The sequence below is a fragment of the Ostrea edulis genome, chromosome 4 (genome assembly GCF_947568905.1).
Source record: "Ostrea edulis chromosome 4, xbOstEdul1.1, whole genome shotgun sequence".
Classification (NCBI taxonomy): Eukaryota; Metazoa; Mollusca; class Bivalvia; order Ostreida; family Ostreidae; genus Ostrea; species Ostrea edulis.
Window position 1 is genome coordinate 39,099,350 of NC_079167.1, and position 23,694 is coordinate 39,123,043.

At 36.4% G+C, this 23,694-nt stretch overlaps 1 protein-coding gene across 3 annotated transcripts in view; it reads right to left on the reverse strand.

Annotated features, from left to right (window-relative positions):
- The window catches only part of LOC125669545 (collagen alpha-2(IX) chain-like), a 30,365-nt gene continuing 6,671 nt past the window's right edge, over positions 1 to 23,694 (reverse strand). The window contains exons 2-41 of one of the 3 annotated variants that reach the window (XM_048904127.2): positions 21,811 to 21,983; positions 21,072 to 21,136; positions 16,920 to 16,982; positions 16,624 to 16,765; positions 15,729 to 15,960; positions 15,357 to 15,527; positions 14,757 to 14,852; positions 14,305 to 14,334; positions 13,616 to 13,675; positions 13,426 to 13,524; positions 13,187 to 13,294; positions 12,548 to 12,601; positions 12,388 to 12,450; positions 12,110 to 12,169; positions 11,825 to 11,869; positions 10,917 to 10,970; positions 10,725 to 10,787; positions 10,403 to 10,447; positions 10,157 to 10,210; positions 10,001 to 10,045; positions 9,742 to 9,795; positions 9,564 to 9,617; positions 9,414 to 9,467; positions 9,237 to 9,290; positions 9,048 to 9,110; positions 8,604 to 8,642; positions 8,437 to 8,490; positions 8,189 to 8,233; positions 7,636 to 7,689; positions 5,720 to 5,773; positions 5,015 to 5,077; positions 4,417 to 4,488; positions 3,745 to 3,780; positions 3,417 to 3,473; positions 2,536 to 2,568; positions 2,285 to 2,431; positions 2,121 to 2,175; positions 1,840 to 1,941; positions 1,502 to 1,669; positions 1 to 1,014 (exon numbers count right to left, since the gene is read on the reverse strand). In XM_048904127.2, coding sequence (XP_048760084.2) covers positions 812 to 1,014; positions 1,502 to 1,669; positions 1,840 to 1,941; positions 2,121 to 2,175; positions 2,285 to 2,431; positions 2,536 to 2,568; positions 3,417 to 3,473; positions 3,745 to 3,780; positions 4,417 to 4,488; positions 5,015 to 5,077; positions 5,720 to 5,773; positions 7,636 to 7,689; positions 8,189 to 8,233; positions 8,437 to 8,490; positions 8,604 to 8,642; positions 9,048 to 9,110; positions 9,237 to 9,290; positions 9,414 to 9,467; positions 9,564 to 9,617; positions 9,742 to 9,795; positions 10,001 to 10,045; positions 10,157 to 10,210; positions 10,403 to 10,447; positions 10,725 to 10,787; positions 10,917 to 10,970; positions 11,825 to 11,869; positions 12,110 to 12,169; positions 12,388 to 12,450; positions 12,548 to 12,601; positions 13,187 to 13,294; positions 13,426 to 13,524; positions 13,616 to 13,675; positions 14,305 to 14,334; positions 14,757 to 14,852; positions 15,357 to 15,527; positions 15,729 to 15,960; positions 16,624 to 16,765; positions 16,920 to 16,982; positions 21,072 to 21,136; positions 21,811 to 21,818 — 3,018 coding nt within the window. In that variant the 5' untranslated portion in view covers positions 21,819 to 21,983 and the 3' untranslated portion in view covers positions 1 to 811. Of the gene's footprint in view, positions 1,015 to 1,501; positions 1,670 to 1,839; positions 1,942 to 2,120; positions 2,176 to 2,284; positions 2,432 to 2,535; positions 2,569 to 3,386; positions 3,474 to 3,744; positions 3,781 to 4,416; positions 4,489 to 5,014; positions 5,078 to 5,719; positions 5,774 to 7,635; positions 7,690 to 8,188; positions 8,234 to 8,436; positions 8,491 to 8,603; positions 8,643 to 9,047; positions 9,111 to 9,236; positions 9,291 to 9,413; positions 9,468 to 9,563; positions 9,618 to 9,741; positions 9,796 to 10,000; positions 10,046 to 10,156; positions 10,211 to 10,402; positions 10,448 to 10,724; positions 10,788 to 10,916; positions 10,971 to 11,824; positions 11,870 to 12,109; positions 12,170 to 12,387; positions 12,451 to 12,547; positions 12,602 to 13,186; positions 13,295 to 13,425; positions 13,525 to 13,615; positions 13,676 to 14,304; positions 14,335 to 14,756; positions 14,853 to 15,356; positions 15,528 to 15,728; positions 15,961 to 16,623; positions 16,766 to 16,919; positions 16,983 to 21,071; positions 21,137 to 21,810; positions 22,327 to 23,694 lie in introns of those variants that run through there. The other 2 variants (XM_048904125.2, XM_048904126.2) reach the window with 2 other exon arrangements.

Genomic DNA, 23,694 nt, shown 5'->3' on the forward strand with positions numbered 1-23,694 from the left:
GTAATTAGCATATTTATTGAAAAAGAGATCTCTGTATTAGTAATGTACATCATTTTTAAAAAATAAGAAATCTAGTTTTTTCCTTGATATAATTTGCAAGTTTTTATTCTTTTTATTTACATATATTTTTATCAAAATAAAGTATTTTATGCAGGAATAATAGATCAGAGCGACTTCTTGCTGCAAAACTCATAAATCATACATAGAAAAAAAAGACAATATAATAATGCACATAATAGACAGCATATGGCACATTATAGCTTAAAAATTTCAATTTAAATATGTATACGAAACAAGACGACAACGAATAAACACATGTTTGAAATATACACTACAGCCCCCAGGATAGTTACACCATTTCAATTTATTCAATTGTTCTACAGTAAAGATAATCAAAAAGCGTTGTATAGACCTGAATCCGGAACTAACACTGGCCTTACAGTATACACATAGAAAATATGACAAGTGAGCAGAAACAGCTCCGCTCCGCTGGTTATGAAGTCAAGGCAGACCGCGTACTTACATCAATAATGAGACGATACAATGTAATAAAAATTTGGTTTTTGTATGACACGTATTTGTCCTTTTTTTGGGGTGGTTTCTTTTTTCACTAACAAAATATTGTCGTATTACTGACAAGTACACAATCTCCTTTGATGAAACTCTGCTAATAAGTCATGAGAGCATCAAACGAAAGCTAATTAAATACTGTACAAAAAAAGAGAGGGGGGGGGGGGCAAAATGAGGAACGCATTCATGAGGAGTATGACTGATATCACATACACAGGGAATTCATAATGAGATGGTCTTCTCAGCCTTTCTGGTTCCGACGGCCTGGTCCTAGTTGTATATATTCAGGAGATCTTGCCCCTGACGCAAAGTTACAGTATTCACAATATCCAGGGGGTCCAGTTTTGCCTGGGGGTCCAGAACGACCATGTTGACCCGGTATTCCGGGGGAACCACGCTCTCCTGGTCGACCCATAACTCCCTCACCAGGTGGGCCCGGAGGACCTGTAAAAGTTAATTAAAACATTAATGTCAACAACGGTAATTAGCTTGACACTTGTACCACTCAAGAAGTGAAAATCTTGTCTATATACTTTTCAATTTCATGCAATATTTTACTAAGACACCAGTTGCTGTAGCCCAGTATGAGAGCGTTCGCTTCATAACCGGGAGGTCGTGAGTTCGAGCCCTGCTCATGCCATGGCCGCATCATTTTGAACCTAAGACGTTAACATAGGTAGTGATTGCTCCTTCGCCAAACGCTTGGCATTTAGAAGTGAGAATCACGGATCTTTCGGATATGACCTGGAAAACAAAGGTCCCGTGCCGCGGCAGGCGTTGGCACGATAAAGAACCCTCACTGCTACGGCCCTGAGCGCTAATCATACGTCTAAATTTGTGGTACATTACTTTCAGCTGGTGACGTCTCAATATGAGTAAATAATTCTCTACGGTACCTGAAACAACCAAACAAAGACGGACTGAAATTTACCTGGGATTCCGGGATTCCCTGGTTTTCCAACTGTTCCTTCTCCAACCTCTCCTCTTTCTCCTTTCGGACCTTCCGATCCAGGGGCACCCTGTGGACCCATTGGACCCGGAAGACCTGGCATTCCAACAAATCCTCGTTCACCTGCTGGTCCAGGTAATCCGCGCTCACCTGGTGATTTAAAAAATATTGGATACAAGATGAATGGATGAAAGAGCCATGGATGAGTTAAAACAAGTACTACATTTTATAAATATTTACTTAATACAGTATATTGTTTTCCTTTAGAGTAGTTCGAGTGTGGTGGATTTTGATTCATGAAACAACCAGGTATAGTTTACCTTGAGCACCAACTCGGCCTGGTGGTCCCTGTGATCCAGGTTTACCCACACCCTGTGGTCCTGGCGGTCCACGAAGTCCTTCCACCAGTTCTTCAAAGTTTTCTAAATTAAAAAAATCAAAATATTGAGTCAAACAAAAACCACTTGCTATTTTGTATAAAGTCTTCTTAAATGCATTTGGTCAAAAACTAATATCTTATTATAGCTGTATGGACGTGTACGCCGTACGAGAGACAGTTCATTAAACTGAAAATGCCAATGTCCAAAAATGTCAATCTTACCTCTTATAAGTCTCATGCAAAGTTCTCTAATTTCAGATTCAGGAATCATCCGTCCCTGTAAAGACAAAATGCCAAGATAAATTTTAAATTCTATAGAAAATGGTAGTGAATTAGAATGCCCATGTCCCTTGTCTTCTCACGAAAGAAGTATTAATTAATCTTACCGGTAATCCTGGTTTTCCTGGCATGCCTGGTTGTCCTCTGTGGCCTGTCGGTCCTTGCTGTCCCGGAGCACCAGAAATACCCGGGACTCCCGGTGCACCCACTGATCCCGAGGGACCTCTTTCTCCAGAGGGTCCGCGCTCTCCGGGCTGCGAAGTAAACGGTTCTTTGAATAAATGTATACAAATCTCTTTTCATAAGAAAAAAATTCAAATCCTGTTGACATTGCAGGAAAGCATTATTTGATATTTACCATTCCAGTTAAGCCGGGCGGACCAGAGGAACCCTGTAATTGTAAATTTACATGTAATCTAAATGCTGCGAAATTTAACGGGTTTTATTAGAAAAATAAAGCATTACTTCATTGTGAGTAAACAGTATTAATTAAACAACGCTGACGTAAAATTGTTACTTTTAAACTACTGAATGAAAATGTTAGTAAATATGATCAGTATGTCAAACGAGATGTTAGACCTATAAAACGATTTTGTCCTGTTGAACATTTTATACAAGAAAGGAAAAATACAACCAAAAATAACCAGTTTCTAAAACCGGAAATATACAATGCAATGAATCTTGGGTAAAACAACCACAGAAGAAAGTTATCCAATCAGCACTTCACAAAAAACAAACAAAAAGAAAAAAAAAAGAACAGCATGCTTCTGTACACAGCACTTACCACACAACAGGATACGGGGGATAACAATCCAGATGAAGATACAGAAGCCTCATGCAAGGGAGGGAGGGAGGGAGGGAGGAAACGAACAAAATTCAACGTAAAATGGCATAAAATGTCAAAAGGGGAAAATACTGCACAACATTGATCGCTAGGGATCTACAGGGCGACATGACAGTTATTGTTAAGATGTATTTACTAAAAGAGGCCAGTTTTCCTGCTTCGTTGCTGAACAGAATACAACTAACAGATTTTGAATGGATGTTACAAACTATGCATTATTGGAAAATGATCAGTGAATATTATATTTTTAAAATTCCTTGCTTTCGTTTGAAATTTGGAAAACTGGCAACATTGGTGTGAGAAAAACTAAATGATGCAATATCTGACCTAGCATCTGGCTCTGATGACGTCATCTGGATTCTTACCGGATATCCTTGTCGCTGGTGACAACTTACCGGGGGACCCATGGAACCGAGCCCATTACCGTTCGACACTCCCCCGATTATAGATTTCTACAACAGAATACAAATTTTTATAAATGATGCATTGATACCGCTAAAGAATAAAAATAGAACGCAGACTTGTTCTACCATTCTTCAAGCCTTCGATCTGTATCATTTGAAATCACAGGAAATCATATCGCTTGGGTTCGAATTTAGTAGTAAATTCGAACCTAAGCGATATAATTGCTTATTGGTGAAATCAGTAATTTAGACCTACATTTCATTCGCAAATTTAATGATCATTGAACACATGATACAAATCAAACTTATTGCTAGTTACCACATCAAATGTTGGTCCTGGGGGTCCGGGAGGGCCCTGCAAAGAGAAACAACGATTAATTCACTACTACACGGGTCTTCAATAAGTTTACATAACTACCAAATTACAGTGTTTCACCACTACACGGGTCTTCAATAAGTTTACATAACTACCAAATTACAGTGTTTCACCACTACACGGGTCTTCAATAAGTTTACATAACTACCAAATTACAGTGTTTCACCACTACACGGGTCTTCACTAAGTTTACATAACTACCAAACTACAGTGTTTCATCACTACACGGGTATTCAATAAGTTTACATAACTACCAAACTACAGTTTAATCTGTATAAAGATGGTTTATGTAAGCAACTATTTGAAAGTAAGAATGTTTCGTTTGAAATTCAGTAATCGAGGTAAATACGTTATACATGAAAAACGTAATTTTGAAAACCATAGTACAATTGTATGAAGTACAACATTAGCAGCCATATCCTTCGATAACATGGGTGGATTTTCAGATATAATAATGAAAAGGGAGAGCTTTTACAGTACAGGAAACAAAATGAAGCTGAGGCTCGTCTATAGCAAAGCAAGCGGAGTTTCATAATTTTCATGTGCATGGCATTCAAAAGTCTATAATACAGTGCAGGGGACTCCTGAGTGAGTACTATGCAGTGAAGTACTTACGGGTGGTCCGGGCTGTCCGATAGGACCGATGGGACCCATTGGGCCTGATATTCCTTGAATTCCTTGTAGTCCCTGGAAAAGTATCGGATTAAAATTAAAAAGAATACCAGCAATTATTTGAAAATTATTGACAATGTCTATTGTCAAAGTTATTTGTTTTCTGACCGTTCTATCTTAATTTGTGTAATTCTAAAGTTAATTAACGTTTAAATGTATTTTTCTTAACGACATGTAACGCCTCTGTTCATCATATTATTCTACAATGTGTCCCCGTAAAATCAGAGTACAGAAAGTACACAAGGATAAAAACACTGAAAAGCTTTAATCAATAATCTCTCATGAACTTATGATGTGCAAGTTCTAAGGTGTTTATCGCAACGTATAGGTGCTGTGTGATTCTTGTTGAATTTTAAAACAAAAACCTAAAACAATTGAGCTTTATATTTTTACAGTAGAGTAATACTTTCTACGCCTTTTGAATGCTTGGCATTTGGTAAAATGTCATATGTCCAAGACGAAAAATAACTACCAAACATTGCGGTCGTTTTGGAAAACAAAAATTGTACATATAGATTTCTTTCTAATATGTATACATTACCGGTCGTCCATCTTTGCCCGGTTCTCCACGTGGACCAGGAACACCAGCCACGCCTTGATCTCCCTGTAAAGAATCCAATACTGAAACTGAAGTCGAGTCTACTTTAGACTTATTCTTATCTTTTTTCTTCTTGTTTTTCTTGAGCCCTTTTCTATGAAAACTATCTACATTGCAGATACATATAATAAGGAACAAGCAGACGACAGTTTGTGCACGGAGCCACATTTTGGAATGGTCGGAAGAAAGTGAGTATTGAGAATGAATCTGCCTGACCCGTTTTGTCTAGTTTTATAAGGCCACGGACAAGACAGCCGGGAGGATAAAAGATGTTAAATTTATTTCAATTAAGAGATAGAATCTCAAAAAGAAAGATTGAAATCTACACTTCCCAGTGAAATCTGGTCACATCAGACCGTCTCTGAATCATCTTCCACGAATGGGATTAATCTTGGTTTTCTAATTTGCAAGTATTTCTTGTAAATAAAACCGAAATTGTACACCGATACATGTTTAAATAGATATTTTGTATAAGTTGTAGAACTTAATATTCTCAGGATCATGCTGCAAATTTTACCAAGAACCAATGCTCAAATGTACCCTAAGTTATAGAATATGTATATAAGTACATGCAATAATGGATGGAATAACTTGTTCGCAATGGATTTTTTATCATAATGAGATTTCAAATTCTATATTGCATGTTACCTGCATTCCGTCCATGCCAGGATCTCCCTGAGACCCTTTCAGGCCCGTGGGTCCCTGTAATGAAATACATATCCGATGAGCTCTATTCAAAGGATCATTAGTATAAGTATTTTGAATACAAACATATACCGAAAATTTATCGATCTGTTTATGAAACTTATTTCAAAAGTACATGTAAACTGGATTCGAAATTTAGACTGGTGTCATCTTTCGATGTCGCGTAACTTTTAAAGTAAAAGAAAATGTGGCGTTCTGAGAAAGAAAACTGATACGAACATTGAATTTTCATTACATAAAGACGTAGGTATTAGATTTTATCCCCATCATATTTGGAAATAGTTTTAAAACAGAAAGCATTACTACAACTCACTTCCGAATTTTTTTTATTTTTATTTTTGCAAAAAGAACATACTGTCAACTAAAATGAATTTCTTCCTTTTATCCCTGTTTCTTTAATTATTTATCTACAAAAAACCATTTACCACAGTTCTGTTTGATTTTAGGTTTTATAGAGTTTCATTCATGAAAGCAACTAAGCCACGCTTGATTACAGAACAGGTATGTACACTTTAGTTTCACCTTTCACACGCTGAATTTTAAGCTTGAGTAAAGCCTGTGCATTTCGCTTATAATTGCATCTTTTTCAGAGCGAATCTAGATGTGAAGATAAATCATTTACGTAATTACTTACAGATCACTTATTCAATTCGGAACCCTTTGATCTACCTTGCAGGTGCGATTTCTGCATGCATGTTATACATCAAAGAGAATTGGTTTTACAACTAAAAGAATGTAGTGGCATGACAAGCGCAGTGGGTTAAAACTCCATTTGATTTTATCGAATCAACTTTCATTTCGATGTCAAATACTATTTAAAGATTTTACTTCAGGGAATAATGAGAATATTTGTTTACATTGTCACTCTACGCGATATACAGACTATGACATAATTATATACGATGTGATAGCGTATTTCTAGATTTCAAAGTACATTGACTTTCGCAATTTGCGAGGTTAAGAGAAGAAAATAAAGGCCAACAGTAGTTGCTGTGATTTCACGCCACAAACATTTTTTTTCTTCAAAAAAAAAAAATGATAACTAAATTTATGATTTATATATATATTTTTAAAAAACATGAATACAACATTTCCCGTATCAAATGTAATTTATTTCAGTGATTTCTCAATAAAGTCCAAAATAGTAGGGGAAATTTGTATAGATCATATAGAGAGGGGTAACAAATTTCAACGTTTGAACATCAAGTCCCTTACTTATTTTTTAAAGGAATTTTATATTTGTACTTATGACGATCAAACTAAGCCAAAAATATATGTATATCAACTCATGCATCCATTTTTTAAATCAAGTGTTCTTAATATCATTAAAACTAATTTATTTACCGGAAATCGGTTATCAACCGGAAATCTACGGAGTCAAATAGTTATTAATAATTTTCTTTCCAATACTCCCAGGGCCAAATTTATTAAAATTGTTACCCCTGGGGTCAAATCACGAATATCTTCACTCAGTTTAGTTTAAACAATATTTATTCAAGTAAGTTGATAACTAATTACTAATAACTTGTGCCAAGTATCAAAAGAAATTGGAAAGCAAGCTCTGCAATGACAGATGTAAATCCGCCCCCCCCCCACCCATATATATATATATATAACTATATATATAACTATATATATAACCTTTAAACACTTTGTAGAAATATTTCGACCGTGTTACCGGTCTTCTTCGGTCTTCAGAAACCGGTAACAGAGACTTTATATCTATCTAACTATCAATCTACACACACACACACACACACACACACACACACACACACACACACACACACACACACACACACACATATATATATATATATATATATATATATATATATATCATAATTATCCTCTCTTACCGGTAATCCTCGAGGCCCCAAATCTCCTGGTTCACCTTGATCTCCAGGTAGTCCCTAGAAAAAAAAATATAAAGGTAATGACGAATACAAGTAATTTGTGGCTCAGAAGAAAAAAATCATACACAAAAAGTAACTCTATAGGAAAATGTTATGAGGCAATATCCTTCTGCTCACCGACATCGAATTTTTAAAAAAAAATTCTTCAGACTTTAAGGTTTTAAATGAAAAACAAACATTTTCTGCAGAACCAAACCAAAACACACTTGAAGGTTTATGTTTCAAAACGAAATACATGTATACGAAGCATCAGATAACGAAATATCCTTGTCATATAATTATTTCTTGTCATATTTCAGACAAAGTAAGTCATGCACTGAATGTGAACACTTTTTCTGAGTCATATTTTTTTTCTTTATTGCTACAAACACAACAATCAGCACTAAAATATGAAATTTGAATTATAGGGAACTACATTTTCGGCGGATTCAGCGGCGTAGTAAAACCCCACTTTATCCTCTCTATGAAACAATTCCAGTATAAAAGAAACTCTTACCATTCTTCCGGGTTTTCCGGGATCTCCTGGCATTCCGGGGTTTCCCTAAATTCAAGAATTTTCAAGAATTATATGCATGCACTTCAAAATATGTTCTAATCGACATACAGCGAGTGCCAGTAAATCCTAGCATTCTATGAACTTTCTCTATTCGACTACAAGCTATATTCAGTGCTGTATAAAATTTCTTGGAATGAAAAAGTGTAAGAATTTGTATATATAGTATAGATTGACCATATGATTCTTACAGGATGGCCTGGATGTCCGTCTTTTCCGGAGACTCCAGGAGCGCCGGCCATACCCTATACACAAAGTAAATCAAAAGGTTGATAATAACTCACAGTATTTTACTAGTATGGGTATCGTGTTTCAGTTTTACTGGATTGGCAGAGCCTTGGTTACGTCAATTTCTTACCTGTTCCCCTTTGAATTTATATCCATCCATTATTGCGTTCTGAAAGGAAAATGAGCGAAATATGGAGCTGATCCTTTTAAGAAATCATAACATTGTACATTGTTTTGTGGGTAATAACCCTCTGCTGTTTCATATTGCATTTTATATAACTAACCTTTCAACATGGCTTAAAAGCATACTAAGAATATAAGGAACAAATGTGCGATTGTTTTATTGAGGGTATAATATATACAATTGTATATCTATTTCTACAACAATCGGATTCCCGATAATGTTTATTACCAGTTATACTGCTCCACACCCAATTTTTAATTTTCTCCTATATAATATTTTCTATGCAAAAAAGATACTATCTACATAGAGTGGTCACAGATAACCAGTAAGATATTGACTACTAATGTAGATGTGGAGCAGTAGCACTCGTTCTGTCTATTTCAGGCATACCGGGTCGTCACCCAGGAACGGTGAATACGATGGCCCCGGGGGTCCAGGAGGTCCCCGTAGTCCCTGGAAAATACAATAGACAGAATTTTTTTTATCACTGTTTTATAAAAGTCAAGTTATGATTAAATGAGTTGCAAATACAACAATGAAATAACCGCGCTAATTCTTGATTTAGAATGTCCGTCTTACAGGATCGCCGGGCTCGCCTTTTTCGCCAGCTTCACCCCGTTTTCCTTGCTTTCCCTAAACAAATAAATGGAGACATTTGATTAACGTAATATTAACACATCCGTAGCTTTGTTATTTGTTGAATTTTTTTTGTATTTTAGCATTCCTTTCGTTTTACCAGAGGGTACTCATACTTACGTGTACTCCATCTCGGCCCGGAATCCCATCCTTTCCTGCTTCCCCCTTTGGACCCTTCAGAAACAAAGATATATTCAATATGCCATCCTCATCATTCACAAACTTTATAGACATGCTCTATCAATCCGTGTAGTTTTGAATTCTGCTTACCATTTTCCCATCCTTCCCGGGGTTTCCGGACGCTCCAGGTAATCCGTCGGCTCCCTACAAAATATCAATTTAATATCTGAAACTGTACATGCAATCAAAAATACCATCGATTAATCGCAAGTTAGGTATAATCTCAAATATCTTAATTTTAAAATAAGCAAAAGCAATCAATAATTACCGGTCTTCCATCAAAGCCAGGTAGACCTTGTTCTCCCTTTCCCCCTGGTTCACCCTAAATACGGAAAAATACGCATTAACAATCAAAAACATTGGCTTTAGAAAAACAGTACTAAATCAGCAATACTTTTATTTCCGATAATTTCGCGAGATTATCACAATCTATATAGGATATGCGATAGTCGACTGTCAAAATTGCTTCTCGCGTAGAAATCCACAAGATGAAATACTTTTTTGAATTTACAGTAATATACACTTACTCTGTCTCCTCTTAATCCCGGACTTCCCATCTCACCGGGTAAACCCTGCATTATGAAATAGTCAAATAACTTATTCAACTTCAACCGCCATTCTTCCGAATTTTAATCGATGGATAATCACGTTGATAATCCACTTTCTATAAAAAAAAAACTTACGGGTTGTCCAGGATTCCCCATTATTCCCTGAGGACCTTCAGGACCGGGGGGACCCTAAAGGGAACAGAAAATATTACGTCTAAATGTATCAGAAAGGAACACATTTTCTGTGGTGTTATTTTTGAGAAATTACTGCGTTATTCCCTATGGAGAGTGCTTATATAGACATTGTGCCTGCTGCCTAATCCTATTTATGTATGTATATTATATATATATATATACATGAATACTGTTCAAATCAATTACCTCCACGTGCACTTCTTTCCCCGACACCCCGTCAACAATGGTGGCCTTTGAAATAGAAGGTGACAGAAGATTTCAGTGATTTCAATAGTTTCAGATAAACTGCTACATATAATCTTTCTGTATTGCACAATTCACAAATCATCAAGATAACGTTTTTTGTATATATCTATCGCTTGTTACGATCTTAAATTTCCCAGTTTGAGTGATTTGATAGCTTTAATTACTGCTCCAGATGTTACCACATTAGCAGCGGTTAAATTTTAAAAAAACCGTCCGGCTGACTTCGTGGAGGGGAAACAGCAATGAGAGGTTTTATTCTTACCGATGATCCTGGCGGTCCGGGGGGTCCGGCAACTCCCTGTAATCCCTGAAGTCCTGTCGCTCCCTAAAACCAATCATTTACATTTTGACTACTATCGTATTGTAAATTTTTAATTCATTGGGTGTAGATAATTAATTTTTTTTTATAAGGCAGGACAGAAATTGGATAAATGTTAGCAAATAGTCTCTCTACCGGTAATCCTGGCTTGCCGGGGTCACCTTTTTCACCTGGCTCTCCTTTTTGGCCCTATTAGAGAGAAAGTTACGATGATTTAAAAGATATGAGCAATGATTTACAGATTTGATTGGCTTTTATCATACAGATTTTTTTTTCATTGTTAAACTATCTAATTAAAATTATATCTTTTGATTCACTCGCATAGTTCACTACGAACGTAGTGTTGCGAACGGATCTAACATCTAATTTTAATTAGAACAAAATCACGTCCGATACATTCTCTAGATTATTGCGTAAGCAGGTACACATCTATCTGATAAAGAAGTTTAAACTTGTTCGAACTTCATTAAATATTTTGTGAAGATCTGTACAAATCGGTTGTGCAGTAACTGTAACCTGATCAGGATTTTAAAAGATTGTCTTGATGAAAGGATAACCCTCTCCCGATCTTCTACGGTAATCTAATCCACATCTTACGTTTGGATGAACAACTGGTGTTGTAAGATATCCCAAACAGATATCAGAGATGTCCCAATCTGACAAACTTATATACACTCGTACATGCATCAATACATTAACAATATTATGTCAGGCAAAAAGTCCATTTATTGGCGAATTATCTGCCCAAGATCGAACCCGGTACGGGGTTGCGTGACAGGGCGGTGTTCCTGGTTCCAAAAACCTGACTAAGGGGTACTCTTAGCTTAAGGTTAGAATGCCAGAAGCAGATCAGAAACTTGATCAAAGACTGAGAATATTGGGAATTTGTTAACACGTGTTCACACGTACTCGTCTTACTCTCGTTCCTAAGAAAATATCACTTAAAACAAACTGCGTGTTAGCGACGTCAGCAGTTGGAGGTAACCAATTTATCTTCCCTTAACGAGAAATCAGTCCAAAATAAAGTTGCTGGCTGAACTTACGTCATTTCCGGTCACACCAGGCAGCCCTGGGTGTCCCTGAAGTCCCTGAAATGACGAGAATGAGTCCTACCTGATGATCTTATTTCAACACAACGAGGGTTAAAACATCTCTTTAATTAAAACATGTGATATACTAGATATAATATATATTATATACAAGTCTGCGTTTTGAAAAATATCAAGGTAAAACTTTGAGTGTTCAACATAAGGAAATATTCATCTTCCATGAGGAACTTGTAATAATTTCATGCCATGTGAATCAAAGTCTACGTCATTAGGTATTACCTGTGGGCCTGGCTCACCACGTGGTCCCTGGGGTCCTTCCACTCCTTCAGGTCCTTCCACCTAACATAAAAGGAAGGGCAATCAAACTTGTCATACAAAGAAATTTTTCATGAAATAAAACTTTATTTATGACTTTAAAATGTTCTTAAAATTGGTTCCCTTTCATTACCACTAATTTTACTTAAATTGTTTGCGAGAAAATATATTCATGAATAATTCGGTTTATTTGCAGTAAAGTTTGTTAGAGAATACGTATTTACGAAAAGTTAAAAACTCACGCTTTCTCCTGGCGGCCCCGTGGGTCCTTCAGGTCCGAGGTCACCTCGCTCTCCCCGAGGGCCCTGCTCATAGATAATGGTGGAGCATTATTTGTCTGTTTTGACAAAATTACAAAGAAAGAGGAAGTAGGAAAAAAAATTACGAGGGGAAAATGTTTACCTCTTCTCCGCGTGCCCCTCTTGGTCCGTGACTTCCATCTTTTCCTGGCTTTCCCTGAGCAAGAATGAATAAAACTGTACGAATAAATATATAGATCACCATGCAATAGATAACCCATTTTTATTCCCTTTCAACAAAGTAGCAGGGGAGATAGTAACTAGCCCGTGTGCAAGTGAGAGCGTCCGGAAAATCTGACGTTTCTACCTCTTAGCACCCAGTAAAATATTAGGGACTGGTTTTAGTCAAGACTGTAAGAAGTACTATATGTGTAATTTAGATATTAGTCTTACACTTGTGCTACAATGATAACAGATAGGGCGGTGAAGATCCCTATTGATTTTTGGGTTAAAAGGTCATAGCCCAAGGTCGAAGTAAGCATTGAATGAAACAGTATTTTGGACACAAAATATAGAGATTTTCAGATTTTGGTCTAAAATTGATCTAATTCTATTTCAGATATTGGTCTAATCCTACTATAAGACATTGGTCTAATTCTATTTCAGATATTGGTCTATTAATTATAGTATGTATTTGATCTTTGATGTGAAAGACCGTTACTACTGGAGTTGGATACCGTAATATGAACGGATACCATACGAATCAATGTAAGAACGACCTTCGATAGAAAGTGCTACTCACTGGTGTTCCGGGAAGCCCCTCCTTCCCGCTGTAGCCTCGTGGTCCCCTGTCTCCAGTCAGCCCCGGAGAACCAGGTTGTCCTGGTTTACCGGAATCTCCTGGTCTTCCCTGACATATAAAATCATAAAATGTTATCCATTGTTTCAATTAAATTCATATTTGTATTATCTACTATTGGAAAGTAAGTAACTTTTGAAATGATAGATAAATGAAGCTTTTGGATTGGGTATTGTTCATACATCTTGTCCGTCTTTTCCGGCAGGTCCTCGTTCCCCCGGAAGTCCATCTTCTCCAGGACTTCCTGGTTTTCCGGAAATTCCTTGTGGTCCCTGTTTACCCTTTAGAAACAAAAAAGCCAATTTTACATGTCTTATTAATGACAAAATGAGATAGAGAGAAAGAGAGAGAGAGAGAGACAGAAGGACATACCGGTAAGCCGTCTTTCCCTGGTGGACACTGGCTTGAACATTTGGATCCTCCACGTTGTTGCTGGAGAATTGGAAATGTTACTGGCGATCAAAGAAATATAAATGTGTGTTATGGTTAAGTGCAGTGAGATCAAGCCAGTACAAAGCGGTCAGTATATATCAGTGACTACAACCACCACCAGGGTGCACGCATCATTACAGTCATAAAGTACAACAGTACTAGGATATCTTACAGAATAGTGACACCAACTTCTTTCCGTGGCAACATACTTTATGATTTATTCACATAATTTCGTATAATGGTATTCTAGTATTCAATATATAGGTTCCGATTGACAAAGTTTCGTGGGATAGGGGAAACACGTAAAAAAAATTACACGGGAAAAAGTTAGTGAAACTAAAACAAAATGTTCATGAATTCGAATATAATTAGAACATTGTCCCGAGATTCTATTTGACATACAATTTGAAAAATTGTGTAAATTCATCCCTTGTCGAATACTTAATTGTACTTAACACTATAAAACAGTTAAATAGAATACGACACTTTTGATTTAATTTCAAACATATTGAAGTATACTAGTAATTGAAATATTGATTTAGTATTTTACTACTGTACATCAAAGTGAAACTGTAATTAAGTAATACAAAAACCAGCAATGTTAGTAAAAGCAGTATATACCCAAATACCTTGTCTGACAGCATCAGGTCCTTGTATGTCTGCAGAAAAACGTTAACAATGCCCTATTAACTTCTAACAAAACTAGCAGCATAGGAAAGCTACCGTATACAGCTTTATTTTCGCTGATGGATATTTTCACGGTTTCTTCACACATTTACTTTCCCTAAGTTCTCGATTTACGGGGTTTTAAAATGTCTATTCCAAATAAATGAGTGGAAAATACGACTGTATGCAGTATTTACACTTACAACACGCCAAAAAAAATAAAAAAAAAAAATGACTCAATTAAAAACTGTTTGATATGCGCTCCGACCTGGCCTAACATTGGAGCGTACATGCATATATGTATTTAAAATAAGTGAACATTTTACAAAATAAAGTAAGCCTTGTTCAAGTGAACTCAATTTTCTGAATATTTAATGATCCCCGTCACCTATAATAGTTGTAAAGACATATATACCGGGGGTGAATCTTCCACAAAGTCTTCAAGCTCCTCACACGTGTCTGTGGAAGGGTTGGTAGAATCACAGTGCATGACGAACCGCTTGAGGTAAAACTACAATATACAATGCAGATGTTTAATTCACTTTGTGAGTTCATATGGAGTAAAGACTAGGTTTACGGTCACGTGTTTCCTGCTGATGCGACTCTGGAGTTAGTACGGTCACGTGTTTCCTGCTGTAACTCATCTTTGAATGCGACTCCAGAGTTACCGCTTTTAGTGATTATTTATTTTCACGGTGTGATGTGACATAGAAATATTCAAAATCCATTGTTTGTGTGAAAGTGACGTCACATTAAATGAGATTCTAAACAGGTTCCTAGTTATCCACTATTCAGGCAACTCAAAGGTGTATAACAAACGTATATTTTCGTTTTTCTTATCTTGAACTGAATTTTTTGTGAGAAATTTTCAAGAGACCTGCGGAAACTTTCGTGAATATACTTTCTCGAGGTTTGGCAATATCATAACCAGCTTTAAACGATTCACAAGTATTGTGTAGTCAGAACACTTTAGATTTTGTGTGGTATTTTTTTTTTTTTTTTTTTTTTTTTTTACCTTTGGTGTATTGTGTTTCGAGGACATGGACTTGGCGATCGTCATGTATCCGGAAGTGTTGACGTGTAGAGCACTTAGTTGGACCGTCTGTATCCGGACACAGTCGATATACAATGAACTCTCGTATCTCTGCACACTAATATGGACCTTATGCCATCCCTTCGTAAAAGCCTGCAGAATAATTGGAGAGTTTATATTTCACTTTGATATGTTCATAATAAATTGCATTCTGAATAAATTGCTGAATGCTATCATTTAAGGAAGGACAAGGTTGTTTGTATGATGGCGGTATGAATACATTAGAAACATGGGGTTCTTTTAATAAATTTAGATTTATATAGTCGGTGCTATCATTTGTAAATATACACTCACATTTCGAGAATTTTTCTTGTCAAACTCGGCTGTCCGGAGAGCGTTGGTAGACTTATCTCTGTATATAAGTTGTATTTGTTTTAATTCTCCGCTAAACCGAACAGCAAAATCTGTTTCGCCTTTAACGTTTGCAATGTTAACGAGGTCCCACGTTTCTCTTCGAGTCACACTGGCAAGCTTTAATGTCATGGCGAGAGAGAACTCGGTTGGAAAATCATCAGGAAACAGATTTCTGGAATAAATTGATACCTTTGTTTTTTTTTTATCTCTTTGTAGTAAGATATAGAGAAATGCAATGTCAGTAAAAATCACAATCAAGATAAAGTTCTCCTTGCAGGAAATATTTAATATAACCATAGCAATTTCAAAGCGACTCAAATCTTAGAACATCATATAAATTTTATTGGACGATGGACACCATACGTTCTTGATAACGTGGGAACAGGGGAAAGCCTTCAGCGCACAGGCACTTGTTTCATACATGAGTACCCCCTCTTTAATAACGTGGGGACCTACGTATGAAACAAGTGCCTGTGCTTCAGCGCAAGTTAAATGGCTATTCCCTATGGTGAAGACACACATCACAACCTAACAATATTATTGAAAACATACTAGCAATTCTCAATATACAAAACCCAACAGTTTAACCTCTTCAAGCAATAGGTAGGCCTTGCATGATCTAAAGATTTTGAGACGAGTTTGGTTCGAAGACTTTGTGACAATGGGTGTCTGTACGTCTTCCATAATATTCAGTTGCAAGTTGCGCCACTCACATCGTCGTGTAGTGTTTCTGGGGGTATTCTTTGTGTTTGGGTAAGTAGTGTCCTAAATGATGTAAATAATTTGCTTTTCTTGGTACGTGATCAATAAATTGTGAGTGGTCAGTGACCCTCACCGTGTTGGAATGGTCAAGTCTCTCCTCTCAGCCCGCCGCCTGAATTCGTACGACGTTTGATCGCCCTGGGCCCCTGCTGTGTTCATAGTTCTTACACCCACAACCCGCTTGAAATTGTTGAATGAGGATATGAAGTCATATTCTGTCGATGATAAAGGGGAAAAAATTAATTCACATATTGTACATGCAAACGCAAAATTTACATTATTGATAATCGTTTTTATTGTGCACTGGAGTTGATTTTTTTTAAAGGGGGGGGGGGGGGTATGGATACATATTTCATTACGAGGACTTACCTGGTGCGCTGTCTGTTCCATACACCGTATTATCACATTTTGAGCAGAAAGTAAGTGGAATGTCTAGAAAAGAGAAACAGAAAATCGACATTTAATTTCCCGTGAAACTATCAAAGATGAAACTAATATTTATATTTCAGATATCTGCTTTATTTCCTTCATCTTCATCAAACTCAAATCTGACTTTTATTTACATTATTCATTCCAGGCGCTGTAAAATAACGGGGTCTGAAATACGTTTTTTTTTGTTGTTTTTTTTTTTTTACGTAAAACAACGTGCTATTATACACGACTAAAAAGTACTTTTAAAGACACATTAACGGTGAGTAGTGTGTGCTTTGTGTTGGTTGATGGAATTAATTGAACAAAAACATGGTCATTTTGGGTCTGGATTCACTTACGTTTTTAAACAGGGAAGTAAGCTTTTTCAAAATCTAAATGGTTTTTTTTTCACAGCAGATGCAGTTTCCATACTTCAGCTTATCTAATTTGGAAAGTTCTTGCGTAAAAATCGCCATATTGTCGAGACAAACCATACTTTAATATGATTAAGAAGATAAGGGGAAAAGATTACTGGGTATTAAGTATTGTAATAGATCAAATGTATTCAAATTCTGTGAAATAATGACTATTTGAAATGTTAAATCACTGAAACTACAAAATGTTCAGGACTTGTCCTCCACGAAGTACACTTAAATCAATATCGTAGCTCTATGTCATTTTCTGTAATTCATGACTATATTCATTTATATGATGTATGTATATATCGCTGACGTGTATGAATATATCTGTACATAGAATATTAGATTGTAACTTATATACCACTTTTAGCAGTCCGGGAGAAATAAATGACCTTGAACTTGAGAAATATCGTCGTAATTTCTATGAATGAATTTTCATTTTTAAGCGGATATGCTGTACACTATGTTTAATGTTGTACAACAAAAACTTTGTCTTAAGTATATCGTATCGCCGGTTTTAGGTCTATTTTGGCGATTTCACAAATTCACCAAAATAAAAACCGTTAAATTAGAGTACGAATAAAAAACGATTTCACCAAAATTAAAGGTATAGCCCACATCTATATTTATGGTATCACAGATTTCGGGCCCAAAACGGCCTTAGCCCTTGTGGGTATACCCAGTAGACCTAAATCCGTCTGTGTCCTGTCAAAAAATGAAATAAAGGGCAAGTGACTGGATATATATCCTTGCAGTTTTGCACCTACAAGATTGATTGATTGAATATTGTTTACGTCCCTCTCGAGAATATTTCACTGCCGGTGAAGGGCTGCAAAATTTGGGCCTGTGCTCGGTACTTATGACCATTGAGCAGGGAGGGATCTTTATCGTGCCACACCTGCTGTGACACTGGACCTCGGCTTTTGCGGTCTCATCCGAAGGACCGCCCAATTTAGTCGCCTCTTACGATGAGCAAGGGGGGTACTGAGGACCTATTCTAATCCGGATCCCCACGACCACGGGATGCACCCGCAAGATTTTCAGTCGTATTTCTGTTATGATTTTCTTTAATACAGGGTTAGCTACCATTTAAAAAAATGAAAAAGTCAAGGTCACCAAAGCAAACTTTCCAAATATTCTGAAATAACGTGTGTTCTATCCGAATTCAATAATAATTATTGAGATGCTTTAGTAACACTGTTTGTATTGATTTTCAAGGTCAAAGATCAGAAACATAGTCACGAGAGAAAATTTCCGAAGTTCCTTAGGATACAAGATTTAGCCGTATTTCGTATCCAATTTTTTTAATGAATCGATGAAGGGGAAATACTAATTTGTGAGTGTCCGGGTCGGTTCCTAAGTGGAGGGAAATACCACATTGCGAGGGGACATGTCTCTCTTTGGGGAACCCTTGTTTATGAATCAATTGCTTTGATTTATAAGAATCTTAAACTTGTAATTGTGCACGTGGCACCTGTTGTTTTAGGGAGAAGAGATTTATACGTGGGACACGCTGAGTAAGATCCTAGACTAGGAAACCACACAAAACACAGTGATATACTTCACGTCAATCGCTCCCTGTTCCTACGCTATTGGTGTGTACTCTTTGACTGATAAAACGCCTCCATCATTTTCATCCTATTTCCTCCTTTTGCTTTTTATTTTTTTGGGATTTGAAGAAAAAACTTGCATTGTAAAGCAAAGCAGCTGCAAGAAGAGCAATAATTATGTGCATGTCTGTCGCTAATCCCTGAAGTGTGTGTGTGTTTTTACGTACTGCAATACGATTTTTAATTACGTTGAGAGAGCTTAAACCGTCAGTCAACGAGCAAAAGCCGAGTATACCTGTTTTAAAGTTGCGTCGGAATTTAACTAAAGAATTAGGCACCTTTTCTTCTGTGCGACTTTTGACTGACAAGCGAGTCGAACAGATAAGTGTTGAACGGTTTTTATCTGTAGGGTAAGAGGCAGAAATTGGGTAGTTTACCCAACATGTAACAAAACCCCAAACATATTTTGGTTGTAAACCGCGATTCACAAAATACAATTCATTCATTCATACGGTGTTCAACCTTTGTGAAAAAAAGAAGGTCCAAGGTGCAATTTGACCCTTTACCCTCGCTACGTTACAAACAATAACGATTATTACCGAGCTGTCAACCCCGTACATCTTGATAATCATAAAATTCCTAGGTGTAAAACAGAAGTTATCTTATTCTGACGACCTATTAGGATGCATCCCACCCAGATTTATGACCAAAAACAAAAGCCAAATCGATGTGGGTATCAGCGGAGGACTAGATAATCCTGTCCTGTTAATCTGGCCATCACAATCGTGACAGGTAACTGTCAAATGAGTACAGTTTTTGTTACAAGATCAACAGTTTGGTGATACGCCAGGGCTTTTTGCAGATTGTGGAGAGAGAAAATAAAATCGCGCACTTTTTCTTTGTACCAGCATTTTTTTGTAAAACAGAAAATCTCCTGTTCCTCAATACGGGGGTAATCGTTTTGATTACTTGTACACATTAACTCGTTATTGGGGCTATCGGTTTCTTGATCTTCGCGGAAGTCTGGTACATAATAAACCTCCTTTTGAATAAATCCCAGAGATGTTACATATTTCAGTCAGATTACAATCTGTGTTATGCATATCAATCACGTTCCTTTTTTCTTTTTGAGAAACAAATGTTTATTTCCAGCTTCAACCTAAATATCGTTACGCTGACTTTTGAAGTTCAGCCTTTAATTCGCAAAGAATGTACTCAGCTGTAATATTTAGCAAACCATTGACCACAAAGACAAATGTTTATGTGGAAGGAGGGCGTTGTAAAACATGACAGAGGATGTTTACTTTGTTTAATTAGCTGGTTGGGTCTATTTACCTAATCTTTGTTATTTAAAACAATGACATCCATTAGTAAAAGATTAAAGTTGTTTACTCCAAAACAGTCTACGGATTAAAACACAGAGAAACGGTGACTACGAGGACTCCAGAGTATGATATGATGATACCTAACGCTCTTCATTCATGCACCGATTCCCGCCGATTTTAAAGTGTAAAGCATTATATCATACTCAACAGTTGGAATAATACTAATCGTGCAATAAATCTAATCAAAAGTATAGATTTTCAAAAGATCAAAAGGTAAACCACAAAAAACGTATTGCTGACTTGTGAAATCCGATTTGGGTGAGAATTGGAATACAAAAAAAAAATATTATCAAATATCTGATATGATTTTACCGTTATTTTTGTTGGCTTTCAAGTAATTTTTCAAACAGTTTACACAAAGATTCATATCACTTGATGATTCTTTTGCTGCAAATGGGACCTGATAAGAACAAAAGATATTGGAAATGGCCCACTGCCTTCAAAATTACAAATCTAGTACTTCAAAAATTTGCTGCAAAGACATTAATTACGCAATCTTCGGTCCTTTCTTTTGAAACATATTCCTTTGAATCTTTTGCAGGGAAGGGATCAAAGGTAAGACTAGTGATAGGTTAATTGTTTCGTGTTAATGAAGCAAACGGGTCCGGAATGTTGGGGTCAGCTGCTATGAATGTCAATATTAATTTCTATACACCGATCACTGAACTCGAGCACGTCTTAATGCTAATCTGTTCTACATGTATTGTGATTCTTTGAAAAATTACAAATCTAATAGAACAAGAATGCCATACTTACAAAGACAAACTAATACAGTTATAAGTAGTCCGGGAGAGGGCGCATTCAACATCGACAGCATCATTCTGTAAAGAGTAAAATGGTGCAACCTTCAGTTCAAATTTTTTCCTCTCTATTTCTCAAGTTTTTGCAGAAAAAAAGAGATTGATATTGTTTATATTTATCACCGTGCTTTTTTTTTTTTTATCCCTTTCTCTACCGAGTCTTTGTAAACCAAATCTTCCGAAAGATTTGAAAATGTGTAGAGTTTAGCTCTTGAGAGCTCGTTAATGCGCTAAGGCGGTTTGCCAGCGCAATGAGCGTTTACAAGGTCTTAAAACTGTTTATAAATAATGTTCCTCTCTGGCCCATCTATTTCTTTTCTAATGAGATTCATGAATTGAAGAAAACATTTGTAAAATTATCAAATATAGACACACGATTTAAAAAAACTAGTGTTCAATTGAGTTTTTAATTATGTGTTTCGTTTTAACTTAAATGTATAATGAAATACACATGAATTACATCATTACCAAAGATAGAATAAAAAGGATGTAAATTATACGCAATGTTTAAAAAAAATATCACGATATATGTTTCTTCCATATCATTTTAATTCTATTTTCATAAAGTGGTATATCTTATGGATAATTTTAGAGTTTTAATAAAAAAATTCCCCCAACTCGCTATCAAAATCTTTAGATACAATTTCCCTCTTTTTGCTTTCTTTATGATAATTGAAGACGACTTGCAAACTTACGCTGTCATAGTAATTCCAGAACACAGTGCCTCTAGTTGGAATCCTTCATCAATTTCTTTCACAGACGACACAGTCGCGTGCACACTACAGCGCTTACTCCAGAACGCCTGCAATATCTACTCCAGACACAGGGAGACTCAAACCATTTCTATAAGCTCAGCAATATCTATAGTCTGTCAAGAATCAAAGAAAACTATAACGTTTCATAATTGTACTGCCTCTTTGCTATTATGCCCTATTCAAATCACCATTGGTAACAGTTTTGGGGGCCCCTGATTGGACCATTCTAGACCCGCCAGCAGTCAATAATACAAGAATGGTTTGTTCACATACGTTTCAAGTTGTTTTATCAATGAATTAGTGGACTTCAACCCTAGGTTTCCTTCTGAATTTAAAAGACTGTAAAAGACGAAATTTAATGCCAATTTCACTCTGAGAGACAACCCTCTCCACGAAACATGCATATTCATAAAAACTTTAAAACATAGCCGAACGATTAACAGACGAGATAAATATTTTTTAAGAGAGAGCACACCCAGCCATAACAATTTTTCAAGGAAACTATATTCAAGTAAATGATAGGAGTTTGGTTTAAAAATTTAAAGATAATTGGAGAGTGTTTAGGGGTTTTGTTTTTAATTCAAAAAATGTGTATCATTACATGCAACACCCATTTAAGGTAGTATCGATGTTTAATTTCGTTCTAAGTTCCTATATCAAACTACAGGACAAGGATTTTTTTTTGCAATATTTGTGCACATAAGACAGAAATTCCCAAGGTAAACTCGGACCGGCGCGTTTCCCGACCGGTGGACAACCTTTCGCTGAGCTACTGGATACCTTCCTGCACACCTGACAATACAAGAAACCAATTGTTTTATGGTGAAATACATTTTCTGACATCAAAGAAACAAGGTTGAAAAAATGTGGATCTTGTGTGCTAGCGTAATAACTCTTGCATTGTCGAAACCAATAAGATATGCGCCATATGCATGATAACAGTTTTTTCACATGAATCAAAACTGCCCCACTAGCAAGTATTTCGCGCTCATGCTGTATATCAAATGTTGCATTGCATTTTGCGAGCTCTTGCATGGCTGAGTGTTTGCAAATTTAAGAAATTTATATCTGGGAGCACCTTTGATCTGTGGTAACACCATTGTATTGACAGAGGCAGGGACCTTAGATCTTTTTTTGATAGGTTTTTCGTGATTTGACAACTTAGACCATCCGGACAATGGTGGAAGCGACACGTGACGGATTAAATCAGACGATAAGAAGGAATCGGAATCATAAGACAATGTGGCTTTGGTCTGAAAAGGACAAGATAGGGGCGATCTGAGTCGTCTGCCGAGGGACTATGCCACGACCTCCCTGATCCTGACAGAATGCGCGGTATTTGAGGAGAGACAGAACGAGGATATGTCGTCTGCTAGCTACTGCTTTCCCCGAGGAATAGATTTTGATATTATGTTAGGATATTTTGTTCGTAATAAAAAATGCCAGGAACATTTTCAAGAAAGATTGAAATTACGCAAATTTGAAATCCAGCGCGTCTTGTAGTACACATTAAAAGAAGAAAGAAATGTTGCAAGGTAATAATGACCAACAGGTTCTCCAGATATCTGAAATTTTGTATATACCAGGTAGATATTTAAACAATTAAATTCTGATATAATTTTGATGAAAGTCAGATTTCTGAAAGTGTCATAGTACATTGTAAGAGTTTTTAGAAACGGTAAGAAAAATTACGAATCAAAATCTTAATCTACAACAAAGCTGTACTCACTAAACACGTCAGCATTGATCAAAAGAAAATTCTTATATAAACAGTGTCTGCAGAGTTCTGAATATAGAAAATTCTTATATAAACAGTGTCTGCAA